The sequence below is a fragment of the Pygocentrus nattereri genome, chromosome 13, assembly GCF_015220715.1.
Source record: "Pygocentrus nattereri isolate fPygNat1 chromosome 13, fPygNat1.pri, whole genome shotgun sequence".
Classification (NCBI taxonomy): domain Eukaryota; kingdom Metazoa; phylum Chordata; class Actinopteri; order Characiformes; family Serrasalmidae; genus Pygocentrus; species Pygocentrus nattereri.
The window spans coordinates 17,284,846-17,312,209 of record NC_051223.1 but is presented as its reverse complement, the minus strand read 5'-3'; the positions used below and the strand labels follow the sequence as shown (position 1 = coordinate 17,312,209).

Below are 27,364 nucleotides of genomic sequence, written 5' to 3'. Positions count from 1 at the left end.
ATGTTCATATTTAGAATAAGACACGTGGTCAGTCCCTGAGATTGCGCTACACCACAGGAGACTTTAGGGCCAATATGGCTTCTGTTGTTTTGTTGCACCATAAAAGAACAAATCATTTGCAGTAGGGATTAATGGGTGTTCAATTTTAATGACCAATTCCAATTTCTTTTACCACTACACTTATTTTTTCTTTTTGATTTTTATTTGTGCTTTTTATTTGCCTTTTTTAACACAAACCTCCTATGTGGGCTAAATGAACATGAAACACATTAGCATGTTTCTAATATTTTCTATTAGCCAAACTTGCATTTTAAATTCCTAAATAACATGTTAGTTTCCAGGAAGCAAATAAAGTGCTACATCAAAAGTAAGAAGCATTTGGCTATTTCCCTCTATGAGCCATGCATAATTATGACAGAAATTATGTGCAAAGTACATGCAAAGTATACTTTAGAAGTGTATTTGTGATATGTCTCGTTTTAGATATGTCAGTAGATTCACTGAAAAAGTAGTTGATAGGTTTGCTGATTGTTGACTTTTGATCCTGGCCCTTGGTGGATACTGGCCCTGTTTTTCACTAGCACCAAGCCCAGGCTCTCAGCCCAGTGGTGCTGTTATGTAGTGGGGAGGGGACTGACAGCACCACTTCACCCTACAGGAGCCATGATAATACTGTTCTATCAGCAGAGGTCAGACTATGGGTTACGAGAGGGACAGTGTATAGTGCATGTGCACATCTAGAGGAATTGTGTGTGTGAGTGTGTGAGTGTGTGTGTGTGTGTGTGTGTGTGTGTGTGTGTGTGTGTGTGTGTGTGTGTGTGTGTGTGAGAGAGAGAGAGTGTGAGTGAGAGAGAGAGCGCGCGAGAGAGAGACTTGTTCAGTATCTGTGCATGTGACCTGCCAAGAGTGTGGGCCCTGGTTTCAATCATGACAGACACACTCCCCCCGTCAGTGTGCTGGGCACGGCACATGCTGTGTCTCCTGAGCTCAGCTGCTGTCCAGCAAGAGCATAGAACAACGTTCAGAGTGTTTTTTTCCTCCACCTGTTGATGTTGGACTGGCCTGGACACTGTAACTAGGCCCTAGGGACACCTGACCCCCACCTGTTTACATTCATCATCTTAGGTCATCTCATATTGACCGGTTTGATAAATGGTTAAAACCTTTTGGGAAACAAAAACTGAGATAAAAACTAGGCCAGTGTACCTAGCCGGTCTGAAAGACTAGTGTTGGAGCCGATCAAGGCACATTTTAATGAACTGTTATCAACTATGTCAAGTCTGATCCAGTTTCGTTCCTTTTTAAGACTTTTACACCACTGCCCTGTTTATGCAGTGAGAAGTTAACAGGCGAACTATTTTAAGATGGAATATGAAAACAGCCCAGCTTGTAATATCTGCAGTGGCAGTATTTCAACAGCAGTTAAGCTGGCTGCTTTTTTGTCAAAACAAGATTTAACTACCCACAAGTACAATTTAAGAAGAATTTGGGTTGATATGCCTAGTGGTAACATCATGGTCAAATGTTCATATGAAAATGAATTGATTTTACTGTAGAATTCAAAGTAACTGGCAGCCTAGCATATCCTGCCTAAACTGTGTTGCTTTTATTGACTTTAATGTATACTAAATGGCCAAAAGTATGTAGACATTATTACTGAGATCAAATGTTTCAGCTATTGTTAACAGTTGTATAACATCAAGCACATAGCCATGCAGTCTCAATGCAGATATTAACAGTAGAACAGTCCTGTGTTGTGAAATCGAAGTATCTAGGAGCAATAACAGCTTAGCCACATAGAGTAGACCATGCACACTCTGAATCAGTGCATGAAAATTGCCTATCCTCTGCTGCATTACTCAATACAGAGTTTCAAACTTCCTCTAGAAGTAACATCAGCATAAGAACTGTGCTTTGACAGCTTCATGAAATGGGTTTCCATGTCCAAGCAGCAGCACACAAGCGAAAAATCACTGCGCAATGCCAAGCGTCAGCTGGAGTGGTGTAAAGTACACCGCCACTGGACTGTGGAGCAAGGGAAGCTTTTTTCAGGGTTGTGGCTCAGCCTCTTAGTTCCAGTGAAGGATATTTTTAAGGCTACCTCATTCAAAGACAAAGCTTAATAAAGACATGGTTTAGCGAGTTTGGTGTGGAGGACCTCCAGTGGCCTGCACAGAACCCTGACCTCAACCCCACTGAACACCTTTGGGATGAACTAAAATGCTGATTGCAAGCAAGGCCTTCTCATCCAACATCAATGCCTGACTGCACACATTCTCTTTTGACCGAATGGGCACAAACTCCCACACTCCAAATCTCAGGGAAAGCCTCCCAGAAGATGTGGAGGCTGTTATAGCCACACAATGGGGGGGTCAACTCCATATAAAGGTCCACTCCATAACAAGCTCATACAGGTGTCATGTTTAAGTGTCTTTTGGCCATATAGTGTATTTAATATGCACTGTATTATCTACAAAAATACAAATATCAGATTACTTTTTGGTTGCAGCAGAAACAAGTTAAATGACTCGGATTGGGACTGGGGGCGAAAAAACCATGATGGGAACATCTTTAATAGAAACAGATTACTCAGAAAAATTACACAAAACACACTTGTGCTGAAGGTATATATACAGATACCGAAGGCTTTTCAGATTACAGGGGCTTTGCTGTTGCCTTCAAAGAAAGTTGTAAAATCTCAGAGCCCTTTGCTTATTTAAAACCCCACAGGTCTAATAATCAAACTCAGAGAGCAGGTCATGGGAGCGTTAGGGGATGGGGATCTCCCAGGGCTGCAGACAGCTGCGGAGCGGCCCAGTCCCCTCAGACACCTTTGTAGGTGGCTCAGCGGAGCCACATAAATCACGAGGAGTCAAAACAGAGCAGCGAGGGGCGACGTTCATTTGATCTCTGGAGAAAAGGGTGGGTCCAAATACAGCTGCTGTTTGTCTCAATAAAACATGCTCCTTTTTCCAGCAGAGGTAATGTAAACTGATGTCCTCGGCCTTATGGTCAGCTTATGCAATACATTTACAGACGACTCTAGGGGGAAAACAGCATGTTTACTTTCCAGCAAGTCCAAACACATTGGCTCTAGTGGGGATCTAAAGGGACAACGCAATGCGGTTCCACAGCATAGTAAACAAATTGCAAGTTAATGCCCGTGAGCAAGGGCCTCTTGAATCAATCTGTGTTTGTTGAGGCAAAGGTTGGGAGGATTGTCAGGAATCTTACTAAACATTGCTAGCTTAGAAGTGTTTGAAGGGTCGTCTTCGGGGCCTGAAAATATTTTCTCCACATTTACTTTTTGATTGGATGAAAATGAGTTTTATTGGTTTTAAAGTGATGGTTTGAAATCAAATTTACACCGTTTTACAGTCCAAATGCAGTCAAGCAGCCAAGATGTTGATGTCTGAATTGTGCTTCTCTAGTTTTGCACTGGAGCTACAAGGCTAATGTAGCTAACAAATAATGGAAGCATATTACCACCAAAAAGAATCTCTGAATTTGGTCTTTGTTTTTCCTCGGAAACTCTGAATAACAAACATGTCTTGGCTGGTCAGCTATATCTGAGGTAAGAGGAAAATTGTGTAAATTTGTTCTTTTCATCAAATCGTTTTAAGTGCAGTGGCAGTGAATTGCAAGCACTGATTGTGAATAATATCCATGAAATTGCACAGAATCACCCCAGTGCTTTCCTGATACCTTTCAGAGCCGCCTCCTTAACAGTGGAATCAACAGGAATGATGTTCTTCTCGACCAGTTCCAGAGGCCCTGGTCTCAGAGCAATCTTTTCGTTAAGGTCATCAGCGAGCCTGGCGCGTTTCAGTTTGGTCTGCGGGTCTTGAGCGGAGCCATCGCTGGCTGAGTCTGCACAGTAAACACAGCGATAATAAGCAACATTAATCCAGCGCTGCGGCCTTCCACTCACACGCATGCATGATGCAGCAACAGAGTCATTTCTACCGTAAACAGTTATTGTGTGAGCGTCCAAGTCAGGACACGCCCAAAGTGCTCATCACTCAAGGCGGATCATGCGGGGCTTACACTGAGGTGTCAAAACGCGCCTTGTGTAAACTGCCTTGCTGTACAGGCCGCTGCCAAAAACAACATGCAGTTTGTTTTCTTTACGGCAGCTACACGTTTGGCGGCCGAGGGAACCTTTGCCTCTGATGTTTCCGAGATTTACTATAGATCCACAGAGGAGGACAAGACACCATGGCAGATGCTTGGAAAAGCCATGATGTCATTTGTATGAAGTACTTGCCGAGTGCATTTGGTGACCTTTTCTGATGTTCGGTAAGCACTGAATTTCATACCTTGTAGAATACGCATGTTGACCAGCTCCGACTTCTCTGGTCTACTTCTGATTTTATGCTTTAAATAATCTCCAGTCTGAAAAATAACAATGAAATAGATAGTTATTTACTAACAACTAACAGTGTAACGAACAGTAAGCATAGCTGGGCCATTATATCAATAACAATATAAACAGAATTAGTGGTTCACCTTGAAAGGCATAGTTATATGGTGATAACTAAAGCATGTCATAGTTCAGTGGTGATTATTTGAAACTCGTAGCTTATTGAAACAAGATGAGAAATTATTTTGAAAAAGTGGATTCAACACTTTCATTTGATGTCACACTTGTGCTCGTAAGAGATATTCGGTTAATTTAAATGTGAAAGTTGTGTTGCGCATACATCGTACATATGTCATTTCTTGACATCATACTAGAGAGCACAACAAACAGTATAAACTGAATAGAAATCAAATCTATTGTCTAACTTACAATGTAATTGCATGTGCAATGACATTTGAATGGCTAAACAAAACTCAACTCCCAAAAATCTGTTCTAAATCAAATTTCAGGGATCATTTCTCAGATACTCTCCACACAATGCTTCCACCTTTCAATTCCTCTGGGCAAACATGGCACGTGCCACATGCCGTGTTTGCTTATGCCAGCTTCAGAAAGATAACACTGCACACGACTCTGACCTTGGATCGTTCGAGACTTTTCCTCTGCTCATGGAATGCAGCTGGACTCTTCAGGGCTGGAAAAACAAACGAAAAGGAGCTAAATAAATGGGATGCATTCCTATCAACAAGGCCGTCTGCTAGCTCATTGTCAATAAATCCTACATAAATAATCGTTGGCAGCACCTGTACTGGCTCTCGCGGCCTTTCCTGGAGTTGCGCTGTGTTGGACTAAACTGTGCTGAATTGGAGCCTGATTGAATAGTTAGCTTGATTGCTACAATGAACACGGGTGCTGCACTGCATCGGTCGCATATTTGGGCTGAAAGTCTTAGTTGGGTAATCTGGGGGGAAAAAAAATCTGACATTTACCAGTTGAAATCAGTGGTCGGCCTTGATGATATGTTTGTGTAAAGAAAGTATTACTTAAACCCTACGCTGAAATATCATTTTTGTGTTATATAGCCTTTGTTTAAAGACATAAATCATAAATGTTGTTTATTGTTACTTTTGCAATCATTTGTCTTGCTGAAAGCTTCAGGCAAATGGACAACTTTTGTGATATCTTCTGATTTTTTCCAGCAAAATCAATTCCTAGCTGTCCTCTAAGACAAAGGATATAAATAAAGAGACAGAAAAACACATAGTTGTAGTCCCAGTGTACACAGGTTTTTTCCCACCCATGGTGCCTAATGGACGTTCTCTTCAGCACCTGTACTGATAAGTGTCACACAGTGAAAGTGTTCAAAACTATTTCTGGAGCTTTGCCTGATTAAGTAGCACTAATGATGCTGATTAGATTACAACAAATGAGACTTCTATGCCTTGACTTGAGATGACATCCAGACCACTTGCGTCCTCTGGCTTGTGATCAGCCAAGTCTTTTAATTCTGCAGTTTGGCAGAAGATGGCTTACTTGTTTGGTGTGCATAAAATGAATGTAGACTATTTTGACACAAACTGACTTTATACAAATTACTGTGCAAAAGTGACAGCACCATCCACTTATTTCCAGTCAAAATGACCTTAAAGCACATTTCAGTAAGTGATTCGTTTCTCAGGAGATTATGTATGAAATAATGGACCTGCATAGGGTTGGTCAAAGTCAAAGGAAAATAAGTGAAAAAATGAGTTTCCAAAACTGCAGTAATAACAGGTATAGAGAAAATAACCATGCAAGATCTGGTAGACCATCAGATAAATAGTACTATCATCTTTGAGAGAGAGGAGAAAATCAAGCTCCTTTCTTGCTTCATATCAGGAAAAATCTACAGGTGTTTCTGTCCTCCTTCCACTATGAGAAGAGAACTTAACACTATGAGTCTGAAAAGATGAGTACCTCCGAAGAAGTTGTTATTGAGAAAAGGAAATAGACACAGAAAAACAAAACTGGCAGAAGCTGCTGGTGTTGTCAGAACAATGGACTGACCACCCCAGGGCCCAGGCTGCGGATTGGGCTGCCCACCGCAGTGCAATGTGGTGTTTCACTTCACGGATGGGTTAAATGCGGACGTGAAATTTCCCCATTGTGGGACTAATAAGGGTCACTTAATTAATTAATTAAAGGCTGTTTTAACTGCCAATTAAGTAGAAAACAGGGTGCTTTAAGTCCAAATGTATGTGTTTTTGATGACCTTAATGCAACGCAAGGAAAAACTTTTAGTATAAACATTAGTATTTAGTTTAAGTATAAAATTAAATGCAGAAATGAATGAAATGTGATACGTCATAATGCAGACATTTCAATGACAGTTACACAGCAAACATGGAGAGAAAATACAGATCCTTTATCTTCATGCTCTGGTTTGGAGTGGCTCATCATTACTCATGAAGCATCTGAAAACATTTACTGCATGTCAGACAAATAAAACATGATGTTATTGGTCAAATTCAGTCGTCAATTACTCTTGCGTGTGGGGATGTTTTGCATATTCTGTTTCTCTTATATGCATGCTGAGCCACAAGGGTAATTGTAAGTGCAGCCTGCAGTTGAGTCTAGTTTGCTATTTAGAATACAACAGAGAATTTAGTCAGGCAGTGCAAGCTTAGTCGTATATGAAGGCACATTGTAGTGGATGCAGTACAGTATCCGTCAGTCAGAAAAGACTGTGAGCAGTTCCTGGACGGTTAGTAAAGATGGAGTGAAATGATGCTCATGAACGAGGCCAGACGTGCTCTAGTGTCCATGCTGCTAACTCCTCCCCGGCCACACGCCAAACAGCCCTGAGAGGCCTGCCTGCTGCTTTCAAGTGCCTAATAAACACCAGATGTTCCCGAGGAAATGTATACACAGGGCATACATGCTGGCCATCCTCCTCCCAGACAACAGAAGAAAGACTGAAATATTCCATCCATAAAAGAATGTAACAGATTGCGTAATTCTTCGCCTTGCGCAGCCCTTTGAAATAAAAGGTGCACTTTGACGGAGAGAGAGAGGCTAGACCACAATGGAACTTGGATCAGTACTGCATTCAGACGGACGCCGCCGTGAAAGCAGCTTCAGGCTTACATAAATAAAACAAACACAAGGACAACAGAAACAAAAGTGCTTAAACTGTAAGAAGGCGATTTTTCAGCAAGGGACCATCCTGGAAGAATGTCACAGATGCTCCAAAGCCAGATGTGGGGAAAGGAACAGTTGCAGAGATTATACATCTGTCTGTAATGAAGTTAATCATGTTGCTTTACTGACCACTGTCCAGTAGCCCCAGTCTGCGAAGCACATGAGCTGGAATAAAGGACATTTCCACAATTGAAAGCACCTTAAAATCAGCCAGTATATGTACTGTAGCGTAGTGTATGTCATTATGATGTTGTTGTAAGAATATTACTTATATTCTTTATTCAATTTAGGTTTTTTTTTTTTACATAAGTTTAAGCTTTTTTTAAAGAGTAATTCTAAATGATTTTATTTATTGATATATTTATTCATTTATTTATTTTATGTGATTTTATTTAAAGTGATTTCATGAAGTACTACTACACTGGCATATGACTCTACACTTATCTGTAGAAATACTGCTACAAGTTAAATTATGATCATTTTACTTGATAAGATCACTTTATTTAAGGGAAAATGTGCACAAATGAGTTTAACAATATTTCAAAAAAACCCAATGAGAAATATTAGATGTCCTGCCTATATGCCAAGATGTCATTTTCAGCTGTATACCTACTAAATGGCAGCCATTTCCTACCTTACGAGTCTCTATATCTAGCTCGGTCCACCTCTTGTCTGTAATCAATAGATAAACAGCCATTGAAAAATTCTTTTTAAAGGGCTGCAGACTGGCCAATCATGTTGTTGGGGCATTTTATCTTTGGCAGACGCCCAGAGATTGATGGCCGGGCAGACCTCTGGATTCTTTTCCTGTGTTCACACTAGTTATCTTAACACTGCTGCTTTTCTGCTGGAGAACAAGCTATTACCATTACAGCCAGCTATAACATACAACGAAGCCTGAAGACCCAAGCTGAAGACAGGATATTCTGGAGACACACCATCCATATGGTCACCAGGAGTTTGAAATGACTTGACGGCTTAATATTAAGAATAATTTGACATTCAACAGCAATGAATAGTGGATCATAAGCAAAATACATTGTGGGTGAGCTTATAATGGCACTGTGTCTTGTACTTGGCATGTTTGTTTATAGTTCATATAAGCGTGACATTGAGTGAGATCATAGAAAGGGAATATGTTCCAGTAGGTGGATCGTCCATTTGGCAAAGGCTGTGTTTCCTTTAATTACTTTACATGTCTAGTTCTTATCATCCTGGGTTTGTCAATATATTTCCATGTTAAAAATAAAAACCACTGAATACTTGATGGAAAAATAAATGAATCCATATGGAACCATTGGATATTGGTATACTGGTCTAGTCTCCATGAAATGTTCACATAATCACATATAGCATAAACACAAACAGCTGCTGGTGTTTTCAAATGGTATAGAAAAACAGAGGCAAAAAAGAACAAACTGAGGTTGTGATATAAAAGAGACTCGTGTAGCTTGAATGCGTAGGTGGCAGGTTGGAGGCAAATCATTAAATAATCAAATGAGTAGTCTTTAAAGCCTGCGCTGGTGTTGGCGGAGCGTAATGCAGTTGGCTTGTCCGCGACCTAGAGCACCTCTTCAGTACAAGAGCATTCCACTGAGGTCAGCCTGTGTGCTGTCTGACACTCCCTGGCTGACAGAACCACAGAACGCGGATGGAGGAAGGTGATTTAAAGCACCACAGAGCGGATCAGCTTACACTAGGGATTTCACGACTTTCCATTTCTACCAGTCAAATAATTGGTCATAAACGAACAAAACAAATGTGACGATGAAAAATAGTGTTCAGAACATCAATGAAAAGTGTTTTATGAATTCAGAATATGCAAATTGGACATGCTTTTGCTGTATTTCAGACTACACCTTTGGTTCTCTAAAGAACTTTGTAATAGATGGTTCTTCATATGGCAAATGAGACTTGACAAAATGGTAACTTTACAGGAGAAGGAAAAAAACCTACTTGACTTTTAATGTGAGTCAATGGAACCAGACTTTTTCCCCGCCAAGACATTTTGGGCCATTTCTTTTGGTCCATTCATCATGAAGTTTACACATAATGTAAAGAGTAAGTTATTATGTCAGTAATTGTAAGTAATTATGTCAAAAACTGAAAAATGATAAAAATGAAGATATGAGGTTTTCTTCCAACAGCAGCAATGTGCATGTTGTTGATGCTGGGAAAAAAGGCACTCAATTTCCATTTTTGACATTATTTTATGTAAAATTATATTTTGACTTAATTTAAAAATTTCATACCAAAATAGCTTTGAATATTGTACTAAAAGTTAGGAACTACTATTTTGGAGGTGCAAGTTTTTTTCTGAAAAGTTTCAAGAAACTGAACCTTTTGAGGGTCATTTTATCTTCTGCCCAACCATTTGTTCACTGATATTTAGTCTTGTACTCATAGTTGTTTAGTCCATTATATAGTATTTGTATAGTTTATAACCAGTATTTGTTGTATTGCTTACACTGTTGTCCATTGCTGTTCTGTGTTAAATGTGTCACCACATTCTAAAGACAATACGTTTCATCCCTTACTCATCACTGTCTGGGGCAAAAAGGGATGAAATTAAAGTTTACTTTAACTTTGACTCTGATTCTGAAAGTGAAGAATCTCTTTAAAGTTTAAGCACCTCCACGAAATGTAATGGTTCTACACCAAATAATACCTCCAAGCCAAGAACCATTAAGAAACCTTTATCTTTAAGAGTGTTGTAGTTTTATACAGCTTGCAGTGGGTCATGGAACTCATTTAATCTCTTACGAAGTATTTCCACACTCACAAAGTATGTTACCAGAGAAACTGTTTTCTGGACTCTCCTCATGCTAACTACTGCTTCTGCCATCATTCTTCCTTAATAAAATCAGGCCATGTCTGCCTACCATGCCAACTAGTATACAAAACCAATTCTAGCTATAAGAGGGCACCTGTGCCTATGGGAGCACCACAAGTGTCCATTATAAACACATTTGTGTGTGTAGTTAATTTAATTGTGATTATTCACATTTGTCTTATTTCGCCCTATTTGGCTTCAACACTTCATTTCTTCAAAATTCAACCTGAACATGAAGATCACATGAGTAAAGGGTGAAGTCTAGAAATCGGAAGCTTCATTTTTCATCACCACTCTCTAGGGAGAGCAACAGTGGCTGCACGTTTCAACTCACCCACAAGTGTAACCTCATACTGCTATATTACATTTGGAGCTTTCCACCTTGCTGGAAGTTTTATTAGCTTGCAGGTTGTTTATTTATCCATTGATCTTCTGTGAGCACTGTCTGGTGAAGTCAGCTGAAGCCGTCCTAACATGTGTGCTAACATCATGCAAAATATTTAGTTTACCAGCATCAAAGATGTGTTTTGCTGCTAAAATACTTCAGTCTTGACATACATCAGTGACAAATTCACTGCATGGCAGTAGCTGAAAGTAACTTTTATCAAGAGAACTATTAATGGAAAGTGATATTTAAATACGGTATTTGAATGCAACAGGAACAGCTTGCAGGCAGTTAAGCTTCAGCAAAGATCTACAGATTGTTTTGAAGGGTCAAACTATTTGATGCCTTTTAAAGAATGAATGCCATTAATGTTACTTAGTGTTAATAAGATGTTAATGAATGTTATTGATGCTTTAACTTTGACACCACTAACCATTATATACTGTCATATTGTATTTACCCTAACATCTAAACTTTTTTCCAGATCAATATTTTTTGTTCTGAATTCCTACATACAAAATAATATGAATGGGGTGTGGGTTGTTTATGGGCATCCAAGCAGGATCTTGCTTATGGATCCCAAAAGATCAGAAACATTTGTATATATTAGTCAATTAGTCAGCTAGTCTGTGCAACCTCTCGTCTATACAGGCCTTTCACTGCTCTATCATGGGGTGACTGTTGTGGCCTGCACTGCTGGTCCCGCTAGGCCTAATATTTCCAGGTAGGTTCACTTTTTCTTTTTTCAGTTCTCCACTAGTGACACATCCATGAAGTGGCACTCAACAGAATGCAGGGGGTGTAGGAAGGGGCATGGTGATGTGTAAAAAATGCTAAAGAAAGAGGTGTTACTCACGCGGCATGATGCCCTGGTCTGCTAACTGCTCTCGTGTCCTCCTCTGCTGGAGCCTCAACTGCAGGACTGAGAGTAGACAAAGAGAAGTGAAGGAGAGAGAGAGTGAGAGTGAGAGAGAGACATTGACCCATCAGAAGTGAAACTAGTAAATAACCGTAAATCTACGTCTAGCTAAGGAACACATCATTCCCCTATCAGTGATAGCAGAGCATCTTCCCTGTCTTCCGCACAAAGAACAGAATCACACACATACACAAACCAGTGCCGGCTAACTGACTGGCTCTTGCATTTATGACCCCCCCTCACTACCCCCCACACCCACGAAGACCACACACTGAAGGGAGATTTGTTTAAAAGCCAGGAGCCGTGTTTATCATAGACCTACATCCTGTTTTAAAAAATATTTGCAGGCCTGTTGCTTTCTTTGTTTTGGGTGGTGTGTCTCTCATCAGAACAGCAGAATGATGTGCAGTGATTATCACATTGTGTGCCTCTACTGAATCAGCGGTCACTTCATGACAGCGAGATTAATTGTTAGGTAGTATGTTCCTGTAGAATGTGCTTATTAAGGGACACTAAAATTATGCCTTTTCTGACTTTCCCAAGCTTTTCTGACTTTCTTTCATTGTCATCTAAGGTGCAACTCACACAGTGTCTGAAAACCTCTTCTCTGGCCTGTGCAGGGCACTCCACGTTTGCATGTTTGCATGTTTAAGTTGGAAAGCCATTACCTTTTCGATTGAAAAAGCACAGTGCATCATCACAGTCGACAAACCAATATCAAGCTTTATCAACTCTCTTCCTTAAAAAGCACGCCCCGCATCATTTTACGCATGAGATGTGGTGTGCTTTCTGTTTAAATGTCACTGTCCGCCCCTTACTGTGGAGTAAAGCTGATGCACATGGACCAGTTCTGCACTTTCCAGCATTGTAAAGTTGAGGCTTGCTGACTGCTGAGGACATGCAAGCAATGAAAGGTGTCTGCACTCACAGTTCTGATACACAAAGGCCGTCTTCATGCAGTACATCTGCTTCTCTTCAGAAAACACTTTGGGCAAGCAACCTGAACTTGAGTGCCTAGTGCCAAGCTTGGAGCCATGGGCTGTTAATGGGTAAATAGGTGGGCAGCACAGCACATTTTTGGCACCTGGTGGGATACACTCTCACACAAACAGCCCTGGCAGCTGTCACAAGCCATCCTTGCATTTACCTGGAAGTGGTTTAGGACAATTTACGAGCTTATTTCAGACAGGTGAGGAAAAGAAGAAAGTGAAGTTGTTCGATTTGAACCAATCAAGGTCAAACATTTGCACTACAAACAGTGACACGTTCTACTTCTTCTAATCAATCAGATTTTCAGGTTTTTCCCCAACTCTTCTCATTTTAAGAGGCACGCATAAAGCAGGAGAACATCCCAAGCCCAGCAACAGGTGAAATAATAAAAAGCTAAACATGGAAAAACGCTTGAAGCGTGGATCCGCGCTGGCCTCCTGGCAGAATCAGCACTATTTACCCATGCTTTCGGGGGGGGCGACAAAGAATGCCAAACTCCATGATTGCCCTCAATAATTGCTCTCAATAAGAACGATCACAGCTTCACAGACACTCTGGATCAAGTAACCCTCCCAGCAATTAGAACCAGATGAGCTGACTTAATGGCCTAAAATAGCTGCACCAGTTGTCTTTGGGGCATATACCTGCAAAAACAACTTAGCCCTTGAGGGCAGTTTCACATTTTATGTTTCCTTGGAACTGCTGAAGCTCTGCTATTTTGTTGCACACGAATATGAAATTCACATTTCCAGCACCGGAACATCACAGTCTTTTATCAGAGAACACGGGCACAAGAGCAAACAAACCACTCCAGACTTTGATGTGCAATGCAGATTTTTTTTGCAAATAGCAATAAGGCAGTAATCAGCTGATTTAATGCAGCTGGCTCAGTGATATTTGTGTTCATATGAAGGGTCTGCTTCTGTAGTGAGTGATTCATCCCAGCCAAAATGTACAGTTCACGACACCAGCAACTGCAGAGTTGACTGCAGGCAGATGCAGCTGTTCAGCTTTCCATCTAATGTGAGTCAATTCTGAAGACTCTGTTATTGAGAGAGTGTGTCTATGTGTACTTCTCGCTGTGTTATCAACACTGTGAGATGCTGAGAAGACCTGAGAAGAGATGCTGTATATAACATAATGACTTAATGCATTACTTATGAGATGCTGCACATTAAATCATATAATACTGAAACATTGCATATAATAAAGCAGTATGTCATACATTAAAGTGATTTTTTCACGGTTCTGAGGCACAACATGAAACGGTATTAAAATATGACAAAATACCTTAATTTACTAATAGTAATAATCGCAATAATTTATTCGTCCACCAAGAAATGTAGTAGGTAAATTTTTAAAATAAAGGTGGCAAAAACAACTTTCAGCAGATGGTTCCTTAGAGAACCTTTTCTATCCTTAAATAGATATAGAACCTTTACATTATGGGAACGTTTTCTAATTCTTAAAAAAAGGTTCTTTACACCTATAAATCTCTTTTTCAACATAGTCCCTCTCTTAACATTTAAAACCGCCAAAAACAGAGGTTTTCGGTTCTCTTTTATGGCATCGCTTGAACAACCTTTTGTGGTACCATTTTGTAGGCTACAATTGCCAAGCAACATAATGGTTGAGGTTATTCTATGAGCATCACAATGGTTTTTAATCACAGGGAGCAAATTCCACAATGGCTCAGCATATCAGATTTTAGAACCTAAGCTATCAATTTTATTCTATAATGTAATGAAGTAGCTTGTTTCACTTCAGAAGTCATGTTTATTCATGTGGTCTTCATCATTCAAGGTTCTGTTGCCAGTTGGGGGAATGGACCCTGGAGGTAGGACAGAATAAACCCACCCAGACCCACCAGAGGGCTCGTCGTCTTATTGACCTGTCAGTAATTTGAGACTAGTGAACCCCCCCGCAGTCAAACACATAGTGAGCAAATACAGCCTAAAACAGAGGTTTTCAGTCCAGTCCTTAGGGACACTTAACCGGTATACAATTTTTGTAGAGTTCCAGCTCCTAACACACCTGATCCAAGTAATCAGCCCTTGATTACCTGGCCCAGCAATGCTTGACCCTGGAACTGAACCAGAATGTAGACTGGCCAGGAGTCCACAAGAACTTGGGAAGCTTTGGCCCAACTGACCAGTTGGCTACCAAATCCCATGACTGCTGTAATACTTTGAAATAGGAACCAATAATATAAATCAAACTTCTGTCTTTGTAGAGCAGTATTTAGAAGGAAGATCAAACCCCAGAGATAGCTGGATAAAATAATGCACGTAAATGCTTAAAAACAACTTTATACAAGGTTCTTGACTTGAAGTCTTGAACTTATATTTCAATCTAATGCTTCTTTGAAAATCCATGGGTTGAAAGGTTTTTTGGGGAACATGCTTCCTCTATGGCATCCAAAGAAGAATATTTGCACCTCAATTTTCTAGAGTGTATATTATCATTACACAAAACCCACAAACTAAAGCAAAACACACTGCCAGCCTGAAGTTGTGTGGTGAATTCCGTCATCCTCCCAGAAAATGGTATGAATTATTCAGCCGCCTCTGTGGCTGCAAAAATGACATGGCTTCAACCACATGGTACAGCAAAGATACAGCACACACCTTTAATCGTCAGACTGTTTGCTAGCACAGCAGCATAGTTATGTAATCTGTATGCAGTAGTGGGAATGAGCCACCCATCCCCTGCAGCCCTTAATGAAGTTCCTCAATGAGTCGAACACGTTCACAAGGGACACACTGGCAGATCCTTATCTGCCTCACTCTATCGCGTACACACTGACACGGGCAAATAGCTTCAACCAGCGGCCATACAAAACCAAAATATGTACATCTATGTGTAAACAGTCCCACATCTGTGGAGTATTAGTGAGCTAATGTGTGCTGGTCAAAACAAGCAGCCTTTTAAGCACTCCTGACTCTACCATTCTGTGGACCAGAGGCATTACATCTTCCCTTCCTCTGGGTACAGAGGTCATTTCCCCTTGCACTGCTCCTCTAAACAACAGGAGGGAAAAGCTCAATTTTGCCTGTAATTTCTGGTAAGCAATTAGCCTACCAAGAAAAAAGGGGAAAAAAGACTATGACTGTAAAAGTAAATAAATTCTTTGAAAGCAAACCAAAATTGTTCTTCTGCTTTCAAGACACCTTAAGCTCATTTGTGAGCTGTCAACATTTGTCTTCATAAAACAAAGCCAGACACCGGTGCTTTCATTTTTCTCGTGATGCAGGCATCTCTGGCACTGGCAGTAACGTTTATGTCAGAGAGGTGGCAGTATTGTTCACAGTGCATTAATATCCATACAGTGCTTCCCTACTCATCTGAAGAAGGACTCTGTATGTATATCTTTACAAAAACAGAAAATAGGCTTCACAGTTAGAGGGAGGAAAAGGATGGGGAACCGGGAGAGAAGACAGAGCAGGACAGAAGATAAGACAGTCAGCATGTGTAAACGAAGGACTGTAGACAGCACTCCTGCCCCTTGAGACCGGTAAGGTCACACAGAAATGCTGAATTTTGTCGTCTGATAACCTCTGACCTCAGGCTCAAATCAGCTCAGGCTAATAGTAGCCGACGCTTGACTAAGCACCCATGTACACAAAGGAGAACAGGTGCCAAAAGCTTGGCGCTTACAACAGATGAGAGCAATTCCACAAACAGCACGTACACAGTCAATAAAACCCAGCTTAACATCACAAAACTTTAGTTTTCTTTGTCCTTTCGTGTTCAATTATTCTTTATTTCTTAATATCCACATAAGATTGCCATGTGTGTTTGATTTGTGTTGTAAAATATATTTAAAGAAACACACCAGTATATGTTTATATATTAGAACACTGCCAAAAGTTTTAAACATACAGTAGCTTTCTGAAGCCGCTTACCTGATCTAAACTTGCTGCGAATCAGTACAGAGTGTTCGGAGCCCAGAAGAGTCATTCTTGTCTAGGGTAAGATTCCAGTGTCAGCGCATTAACAGAGTGGTCACTTTTAAAGCCCACTCGCTTCAGTCCAGCCTGGAAGCGGGAATGTCATGGACAGTGTGGGCCCGAGAAAGTGACCGGAAAAGTGGCGACAAACTTATCCCCCTTATGCATCTAAACGTTGGGAGCAAGATGCATCTCCCTGGGACGGGGCACGTCAAACCTCCTTGCTCGACTCCTGAGAGAAGCTTTGGTCCCATGTAGCAGTGGGGGCTCCACTCCACGAGAGAGAAACTGATAGGGCTGTGCTGCAGGGCGGGACTTAAAGTGGAGGAGCCGGCACTGAGCCCTCCCTCCAGCTAACTAGTGAACTTTCCCTCAGCATGGGAGAGGGGCTGCCCCCGCTGTCCGCCTGCACGCGAGCCCACTGCACACCACACACACACACACAAGGGATCAGCCACGGGGCGCAAGAGTCAAACCCGAGAATTAAGACTCTCTATTTCCCCGACAAATACCATGGAACGTATTCTGCCTCCTCAAATCCACATCTGGTCTTAATGCATCTTGGTTGGCGAGAGGCGCATGCCATCTTCCTGAGCTAGATAAATCTTCATTTCATGTGTGGCCATTTTTCATACTTAACTCCACATATGTGCCTCCAGGCATCAGCATGGCAGAGGAAACTGTGACCTGCAGTGTAGTGTTACCAATAAGTCAGCTTGTGCGCGTGTGTGCTATCTTATCTTAAGAGCAGGAATCTCCACTCAAAAATGACAGCCTTTCCTCCAGCTCCCACAGTCCATCACAACAATTCTCAGGAGTGGACTTGGGGGAGGTGGGGGGGTCGTTAGCTTTGACTCCTTCCACAAGGCTGCAGCCTTGCGGTCATAGCACCACTCCAACCATCCCTGTGGGCCTGCCTGTTTACTCTAAACAAGCCTATTAAACACAACAACACCTCCAATTGTTGAGTCAGAGAGAACTGTAGCCAGTACCGAAATTCCTTGAAATAATCAAAGATGCAGTGACTACACATACAAAAATTACCCAGCGCTGCTGCTGTTTACGCAACAGCAAACAGCGGATTGGAATGTGCAATCATATAGAGGGATACAGGGAGGCATGTTCACATATGTCCCACTGTTATATCTGATGCTGCTTGCCCCTTCTCTAAGAGTGTACACTTTACAGGCTCCTCCATTTGACAATAACAGATAAAGCTGAGAATATAGCTGCTAACCTCAGTTCAAGGATGTGCATAGGTCAATGGTACTCCAAGTCATGTTCCTGAAGTACACCTGTCCTGCACATTTTATATTCCTGCTAACTTTCATATGGGTTTGTTAATGACCTCATTACTAGGATTAAGGGTGTTAGGGCAGGGAAAACACCAGCACTCTCAAATCGAGTTTTTCCAAAGTGTGCTATTCACTTTTAGTGCAAAAATGTGACAGTATATTGTTAACACCTAGATGATGTCCTTGAAAAATAGTCACTGAAAATTGTAGAGGACAGACTCCATGGGGGAGTGAGCTCATGTCCCTTTGCCTGCAGACTTTACAAGTGCCTTCCTGATTGGTCTGTACACTAACTGTAATAACAATTACATTGCCACTATCCTTCAAGATCCATTTCGGTAAGATGAGCCTGACTTGGGTTCTAGGAGATTCATCACCTCCTCCTGTGGTTTTCCTCTGTAACGTCACAAATCATCACCACACTGGAATTCCCACCAACAGGACACTGATAACAGGAATTTATCTGTGACTCTGTGAAACTCTTAAAGAAAATTAAAACTAACAGCTACACACACACACACACATTTTCAAAGCCACATTTCCCCCCCGAGTCGCGGTTGGGTGGGGGTTGGGGAGACAGGTGCTGGAGCCTATCCCAGCGGTCATCGGGCAGAAGGCAGGATACAGCCTGGACAGGTCGTCAGTCCATCACAGGGCCTAACAACTACACAGCATTCAAATAGTGTGGTGAGTAGTGTCATGGCTTTGGCACACTGGTAACTGGGTTTTAAATCCATTTAGAGATAATAATATTAGTGCTTTTTGCCGCATTTCTACTATTGGTTGTATCTGAAACATGATTGTATTGTGTCTCTTGATTATAAATTGTATCCTTATGTTTCCATTTTTCCCTCTTGAGGTGTGTGTGCAGGGCCTGATGTAGAAATGTAGAAAGTGTAGGACATTGCAAATCATTTGCAAACTGTGGCCCTGGGCAACCATGTATAGTCAAAGGGCAGGAGTAATTGGGCACTGCTGCATTTGGAAACTGTTTTGATGTCTTGGTCCTACAATAACTGCATTTCTGTTCAACATTAGTTGAGTTGGGCTATATATGATATGCAGCCGAGGATTTCAGAATATGTTGTAGCTAACATTAGCTAACTGCTAACCTTGGTGCAATTTGATGATGTGAGGCACTGTGTGGTAATTTCTGCCATTTCTATTTATGTTCTGTTATTGACGCAAACGAAATGCTGTCTAACAATGTCCGGTGTGGGAGCTGAATAGCATGCCAAACACAGCAGCGCCAGCTGGGGCAGTAGGAGTTAGGAGCCTTGACCAAGGAGATGGTCACTGGCTGGTCATACAGAACCAGGTATACCCAAACAGTCTTCTCTCCACTATGCTACCAGCAGCCCTTTGATTTAAGGCAATACAAACTTACAAAATTCAGACACTAGTTAGTGAAGCATAGAATATGTAAAATCTAGTGCACACATTGAGACACAGTGCAAATTCGCAACACCATTATACTCCAGGATCATGGTTGGGAATCTCTAGCTTAGGTGTTCCTGGACCCTCCTTACTCTCTTGTGGCACCCCCACCAATATCTGCCTGCCTTTTCAGAGGATGAGTTGACGCTTGGCCTGTCGTTTTAAAGCACTTTAGGCAGATTTTAAATGAATCCAAGGGTTTAAACTCACTAATGGCACCAAACAATCTGTCCACTCCCCTCGCCACGCGTAGCAGTCCACGGTCCAGTATACAAGCTCAGTCAAATATTTACATTAGGACATCTTGAGTTGCGAGCAGGCCATTTTTCGGGGGAAAAGAGCGCCTGGCCGCACACAGTTCCCCTTGACTGGAGCTTGGAAGGCTTAATTAGCAGGTGAAAGTGCTTAAAGAGAGGTTGTTGCAGCGGCCGAGTCTGACAAGCGAACACAGAGCATCCTTGCGAAATTCCTCAGAGGGTCACTGAGTCCCGTCCTAATCCCTCCCTTTAATTGGTCCCTGCATCTCTGGAGGAGACATGTTTCATCTGAGCAGACTCTGAAGAATAGTATGACGCCTCCAGACATGAATCACGCCTCTGGGTTTATGATAAACGAGTGTATACAGTCATATAGTACTGAGACAGCTAGACGCACACGTGTTCTATAGTGCAGGCTTCATCTTCAATGTTATGGTGGTGTTCTAACATAATTTTACAGCTTTGGGAGTTTGGAGAATGTGCCTGTCTGAGTCCAGCGTAAAACACCATGTTGAATTCATCAGTAATGTTACCATCTTTCAAGATGTGTTTATTGGCACGCCGAAAAGAGCTTTTTGTTAAAACTTTCACTTAAAGAGGACTGTTAACGTTCGCACTTGAAATTTCAGGATAACCGATATTGTGGTCTGTGTATAATCCACTGTGTTAAGAAATCAAAAATATCATTTCAACAGTTTCCAATGAAAACATTTCTGAACTTGAATGAATCTATAAATCAGCTGGTTCTGTTTTTTCGTCTGGGGTAGACTTTAAAGCGTTATTAGACAAGAAGCTCCCCAAGCTAAGCAAGAGTGCAAATGATAGGGAATTCCTGTATCAGGCTTTGTTTCAGGGCGCAGATGGATAAAAAAAAATCTGTGTACTGTAAATGCTGACAGACATGTCACCCAACAAATCTATACATATCAGCTGCTATTTTTCTATTGTCTACAGATGGCTGGGTGGAGGGCTGGTCACATATCAGCACGTTCTCATTGTTTCATGAAGTTGGAGGAGGTGAGTGATCGTTTAAGACTATGAACAGACACCCAGCTGTTTTATGTTCTCTGACGTTTGTGATCAATGGCATTAGCTGGTAAGAGAAGAAACTTTTTTTTTTATTTGTATGGTCCACTTCGGTATATTGGAGTGACAGTGAAACGTTCTTTGTCACAAGTGTTTTGGACAGCCTGATGGTAGAAAAAAAAAAAAATACAGGAGTGGAACTCGTCATGCTCTTGGCTCTATCTCAGAACACATCAGACAGACAGGGTCTCGCTCACAGACGGCCAGGGGAGGAGCTGCAGCCTGCCGGGGTCCAGACTGGAGCCAGTGGGGCTGTGGATAGGGAGTGTGCGAGAGAGGAAGACAGAAAAAGAGACAGAATGCAGGACTAAGAGCAAAAAGGCATAAAAATCTACAGCAGTGTTAGGGAGAGAATTGACCCTTAGAGGTCTACAGCAAATAGTCATTTAGATTTCTATACATCTATATATACATTTGTGTTTTATATTGTTTGTGTGCAATTACGTATTTATTATAGCTATGTAATGATGTAATTACATGTCACATAATTAGTTACATTACATGTCATTTAGACTTCTACACATTCATATCAAGTTATATGTTTGTAGGTAATAACATACTTATTGTAGTTATATAATGATGTAATTACATGGTCACAAAATTAAATAATTACATGAATTGCATTTGCATTCGTTTTTGATTCTGAATCAACAGCGTCGAGTTTGAACTTTCTAAACTTTTTTTGAAGCTTGTTTCAAAGTCGATAACAAACAAAACAAGACTGTTTGAAAAACAGTGCCTTGTCTCAGGTTTAAAACATCTTACAATTGCTCCTCCACTTGTTAATGCACCAGAGGTGCACCAGTTCAGGTTTAGTCTGATCAGAAACATTGCAAAGGAGGGGGAGACAGTTCACTGGTTAAAAGCTCGTCATGGTCATCTTTTTTTACAATTCACAATGTAATTTTCTTGTTTACTTGCTATTATGTTTCGAACAAGTTGATGCTCTCAAAGCCACTTCACCCAGTAGCATTCAACAAGTATTTAAGATTTGAGAGTTAAATAATAAATATATGATGTTGTGTAGCATCTATTTGAAAGCATTTCAATTCAAGGATGTGACATGAATGTGATGCTAATTGAAAGCCGAGAATCCACACTTTCAACAAGCTATGGCTGTCAATTACTTAAACAAAATGAAGTAGAGGTGTTTGAAGGTATATTCATCTTGGGGGACCTTGGAGGTTTAATGGAAGTGAACAGAAGAGATGAGTTAGGGACAATGTGATGCTAGTGATAGCATTTTTTGGCTGCATCAGTGACTATGAGCACACTGAAAGCCTGAAGCCACAGCAACAGCTGGGTCTTATCTGTCTGAAGCCCATTGGTCTCAGTTACAACACTGCTTTAATGACTGTCCTCTGCTTACTGTCGCTGTTGCCTCTGGCTTCAAGAGATGACCACAGACACAGGTAAACACTCCCAAATGGACCACTGCGGGAATCCATCTCCTGAGAAAAAGCCAAAAGATCAAGAGATTTGTCCACTTTCTAGTGTGCAAGAACAGTCTTTTGCTAGAATTTGCTAGACTTTTGTTTAGACCCTCGACATTCTTTAGGGTTATGATTTTTCAAAAAGTCATGCCGAGGGTCTTCATCATTCATTCGGTTTGAATAACATTCCTCAGGTTCAGTTTTGAACATTTCTCACAATGAAATGTTGATAGAATAGAATGTCCAGGCTCGGCTGCACGTGAGCCATTGGTTTTATCAGACCAAATCAAATGCTGTCAGAGAAGCTAGCACTTTCTCATGCATTGGGTTTTCCCCCCTTTTTCCTTCGAAGAGCTTGGATTTTGGGGGGGTGGAATGGGAAGAAACAGAGGCTATCAGGGCCACAGGAGGAGTTAAAACCCGCACTGGGATTTCATTAGACGGTGCTAAAGAACAGGCAAAGTCCAAATCAAAAGTGACAAGAGGAGGCCCCGGGCCAAAGCCTCCCAAGTTTGAAAAGATGGAGGGGAACATTTTATTTTGGTGTGAAGGAGTGAGATTTCCTTTGAGCTGGCAGAAAGCAATGGGGCTTGGAATCCAAAACACAACAAGAGCGCGAGAGCAGAGGTTCAGCTGTCCACATTGAATCAGAATCATGCTAGGCTAAGCGCAAGGCTATTGTTTTGTGTGCCTTTTTGGTTGTTTGGCTTTCGACAATTGACTTTGCCTCCGCACTCGTCTGAAAAAGCTGGATCCTGGCCACGGCGAGGAAAGAGAAATATACATCAATGATTGCAGCACAAGGGCATGTGGAGCTTCAGCATCACCTCAGCTTTGCGCTAACTCCCTGTTATTAGCTGACCGTAGGGTGGGCTTTCTATGGTATTCTTAAAACCTCGGCACACTTAAAACGCAATAACTTCTGCTAGACTCAATTTTGCCTAATATGAGGCCATGACTAATACGTAGATAAAAGAACTCTGGTATCAAAAGCATCAAAAATAACCTTTGAAGCACTAGCATGAGCTTGTTTTCTTTACTCTGGAGAGAAGAATTGATTGGTTTCTGTCAGGTAAATCCAGGATCTGTTTGATTTATCTATGGAAGGAAATGTTTGTGTATGTTTTGATCAAATGTCTCTGAACTACACGCAACACTCATCAGTGTTTAGTCTAAGGACTACTGTATATGCTGAGGAGTATGTTTGGCATATAAGTCATTGTCATTTTAGTCTCGTGAGCCTCAAGTGATGCACTTCACCCGCCCATTTAAGAATGTCTTATGACATCACATCCCGTAGCCTATGCGAGACATGGAAGTTCATATGTTGTGAAAATGTCAAAGAGACATTGAACAGTGAAGCAACAGTCACTCTTTTGTTTTATTTCTGCTCACAAACATGCTACCTAGGAATTCACAGTTCCAAGTACGATTCAAACATTGCGTAAGTGGGATTCAAATGTCAGCCGACACTCCTTCTCACTATATGAGAGTGGTCGTAACAAAACATACCTTTGAGGTGATAACTTTAAAAGAAAACATTCAATACTTTAATGCACAAGAGGTATTGATATAGTGTTACAAAATGCATGATCCCAACTAGGAGTTACAGTTCCTTAAACTAGTGGCTAAGAAGCTGTTTTAGCCGTGAACCTCTGCTCTCTGAGAAGGACTCTGGAGCTACTTCTTCACATTTCTCCACACACAGAGGACGAGGACTTCACAGCAGTAGAAGCAACATTGCTGTAGTTAGGAATATCACTGATTTACAAAAACACAGTATTGCTGTAAAAACTACTTACATTTACATTAACAAAACAACAAATTTGCAAAGATCTAACAGCTCTTTAGCAGCTCAATCATTCTGAACAAAGTCACATCCTTAGATTTGATCAACCTTTTGGCATAGCTGGCTAATAATCACATAAAGTTCACTCAACTTAGCTCGTACTTGGCCGATGAGTGCCTTCACTCGCACTGGTTTAGCTTATAATGAGATGATATATTGGGCTGGAAGCTTTTAAGAATGACTCAAGCTCATACAGTATGTAACTGGTTGTTTATTTTTTTCCCCACAATCATCTGCGACAGGCCAAAGTCAACCCCATGAGAGTCATCTTAAACAACACAGTGGCCTACATTCATATCTCTGAAATACACAAAAGAATTCAAGCTGCTATTTGTGACATTTTAAACATGGAAATGTAATAATAAACCTTTTGTTCCTTTTTGATTTTTGTTTGTATTTGTAAAAATATTTTAAAAGGTAACCAAATTCTTCAAAACAAGTGTTTAAGGCAGTGCCAATATAATATTAAATGTGCAAGTGGTGTTCATATTTACATGATTTCAAGAATTGTTCCTTGAATTTTAGCCATGTTGAGAAATTGTGATATTTTTATAAAAACATGTAAAACCATAACACCTATTTCACATTAAAGGAATGGGGATTCTTGTCCAAGTAATTTTAGACCATTTCTATTGGTCTAATAGGATATTTTGTATATGTTTTTATACAACATTCTTGCTAATAAGGCTTTTACATTTTCACAAATATATACAAACAGCGCCACTTCAGGTGGCCCAATTTCTGCCCCTCATTTAAAGAAGTGGTATTCATATCTGAAATGCTTCAAATTTAAAATGTTCCATACCTGTCCCATCTTCATTAGATATCTTAGCCAATACAGAAACTTGGATGAGCTCTGTGAGCTCTTTCCCATGTGGAATTTGGCCAAACTGCTCCTCACTCACAGATAACCTTTTGTAGAGTTCCCTGAGAGGCAGAACAGTAGGAGTAGTTCCTTAGGCACGATTATGATCCTCCAGTCATTTGACTTACAGCCCACTGTTCTCCAGTTGAAGGATGGGCAGCTGTGTCAACTTGGAACTACTCGTTTCACCTTTGGCCCTTCCTCTGAGAAGTCTTACAGAAGCGTCAGTCTCTGGCCACCTCTCCCTCTCAACCTACCAGGGGGAGGAAACCCCTCTATACCCTCGCTATGCTATCAATGCATCAAACGGGATAGTTCTCGATTCATGCAAATATTTGCCTTGACGTGTCTCGAACTGAACCAAACACTTTCAAACTGCCTGGCTGAAACGTGCTGTCAAGCAGCACATTTTTCCTCTGGACGAGGAAAGACCAAGTCCATGTTTTTGTTGCTGTAGGCCAGTTCCCATCAGCCCACATGTCATAATGCTCCCCAGGTTTGCTTGAAGGAGATAAATCGGGCACATTGCATCTTATCATGTTCCACCCTGGATAATTGGAATTTATCTGAAGGACTTGATCCCACTTGTCCTCACAGAGGAAAACAATTAAAAAGTATTCCAAGTATTTATCAGAAAATGGCAGGTCCTGCCAGTCTGTGTTCAAACTAAACATACACGTGTTATCTCAGCAGCAGGCATGTTGAGTAAGCTGACAGCATGCCAGTGTGGAATCGTGCCGTCGTCACTCTGCGGAGCTGATCCGCTACATTGCGCTTGCAGTGTTTCTGCAGCGATAGGTGATTCAATCTGAACAACCGTGCTTTCTTTTCCGACTGAAACCTGAATAAACACTTTGAGGCAAATGCTTGATTTTTAGCACCTATGAGCAAATGTGGTCCGATAACAGTGAACACAAATGATCCTGATCCAAAACATCCCACACATTCAGCTTTACTCTCTTAGTACTTTTTGTTAAAGTTTTTTATTGGTAATAATAAGTCTTGATGTTTGGATTTAGTTTTAATGGGTTGTATTAGGGAAATGTTATGTATTATTATTATTATTATTATAATTATTATTATTATGCACTTTCATAAACTATATGTACTTACTTTTCAATAAAAAGTCACAGAAATGTACAAAGTAATGAAAAACATCACTGGTAAATAAATGATATGAATGCTTTTCATAGCAAAATCCTACCCAATCTGGCAACCCTAAACAGGTAACTGACTCAGCGAGTGATGCAGCAGAGCAGAGGAAGCAGTGTCTTTTTAACCATCATCTTGATTAGAAACCTTTTGGCCAACTCTCGTCAGTGATTGCTGGGGTACTCAAGGTTTTTAAGCCCCTTAAAACCAAGAGCACACGCTAAACTCAGTCACATTGGCTTTATCACCAGGCCAGTCTTAATAATTTTCCTATGTCTTTTTACAGCCAGCTAGCCAGCACACGCTCTTTTACTCTCAGTGATAAATGCAATTGGGAGCATGATAGCAGCAATCTGGAGCACAGGAAAATTTGTTAGACTACATCTGGAGTTAAAACCAGTGGCCTCGCATCAGTTTGGAATGGAGTCTCACAGCCTGTACCAAATCGTAATCTCCTGGCAACTGCATCAGATTACCTGAATATTATTAAATATTTATTGCAGGACTAGATTTAATATGTAAATCGAACAATCTTTTAAGATAGTCCTGTCTGACCAACGCAACAGCAGAGATCTGTGATTACTGGAGGAACAAACTGTAATGGAGTGATCTAGCTCTCAATTCAGTCTGACCTGCCAGTGGAGGTCAGGCTGACTCTCTAAACCAGTTGAGTGCTGATTCATTGCTAGTGCTAAAGTGATAGACTGGATTACGCTGACCAGAAGTGTCACTTTTGGATGCACAAGGCTCAATAAACAGGCTGAAGTCATCAGTGGCTTTAGCACTAAATCACAGAGCAGAAGGTTTTTAATGAAGACCTTCAGCAGGAAAAGATCTTTGCTCAGTGCCAGTTTCCAATTCACCTAAGACAGGTAATCTAGACCTACAGAATGTGTTTGGTAGCTGGAATTGGAAAACAGACTGTACTATCACTGTAAATATTAAATGTACACCAGTGGTCTGCACATCAGGTGCAACCTCAAACATGTTCTCGTCTTCGTCTGGCAACCAAGAGCTTTTTTGAATTAAGTGATATTTTAATAATTAAGTGCCCTGGCATGAGTGTTTACTAGCTATATTCAGACGTTACTAGTAAACATAGCATTTTTATGACCCAGGATTTCTAGTGTTAGTGCCATTATTGATGAAAGCTACTATAACTAGCAAGGCAAATGTAATGACTGTTTAGCTATGCTACACTTAAAGGGGAATTCTATTGACTTCTCAAAGTTTCTGTGTCTGCTGATGAGATATGAAGTCATTCAGACCGCCGAGTCATGGTTCTCTGTTCATGTGTGAACATATCAAATGAACACAGGCCATTCTAAATGGTCCCAAAAACAAATTGAACTTGGTATGCTTCATTTGTC

At 41.0% G+C, this 27,364-nt stretch overlaps 1 protein-coding gene across 6 annotated transcripts in view; it reads right to left on the bottom strand.

Moving 5' to 3' along the window:
* Positions 1 to 27,364, bottom strand: part of myocd (myocardin) — a 142,306-nt gene that overhangs the window by 13,127 nt on the left and 101,815 nt on the right. For 5 of the 6 annotated variants that reach the window (XM_017693139.2, XM_037544412.1, XM_037544413.1 and 2 more), the window contains exons 4-7: positions 11,618 to 11,683; positions 5,002 to 5,057; positions 4,320 to 4,395; positions 3,706 to 3,870 (exon numbers count right to left, since the gene is read on the bottom strand). In XM_017693139.2, the coding sequence (XP_017548628.1) occupies positions 3,706 to 3,870; positions 4,320 to 4,395; positions 5,002 to 5,057; positions 11,618 to 11,683 (363 nt within the window). Of the gene's footprint in view, positions 1 to 3,705; positions 3,871 to 4,319; positions 4,396 to 5,001; positions 5,058 to 11,617; positions 11,684 to 16,575; positions 16,868 to 27,364 lie in introns of those variants that run through there. The other variant, XM_017693140.2, reaches the window with a different exon arrangement.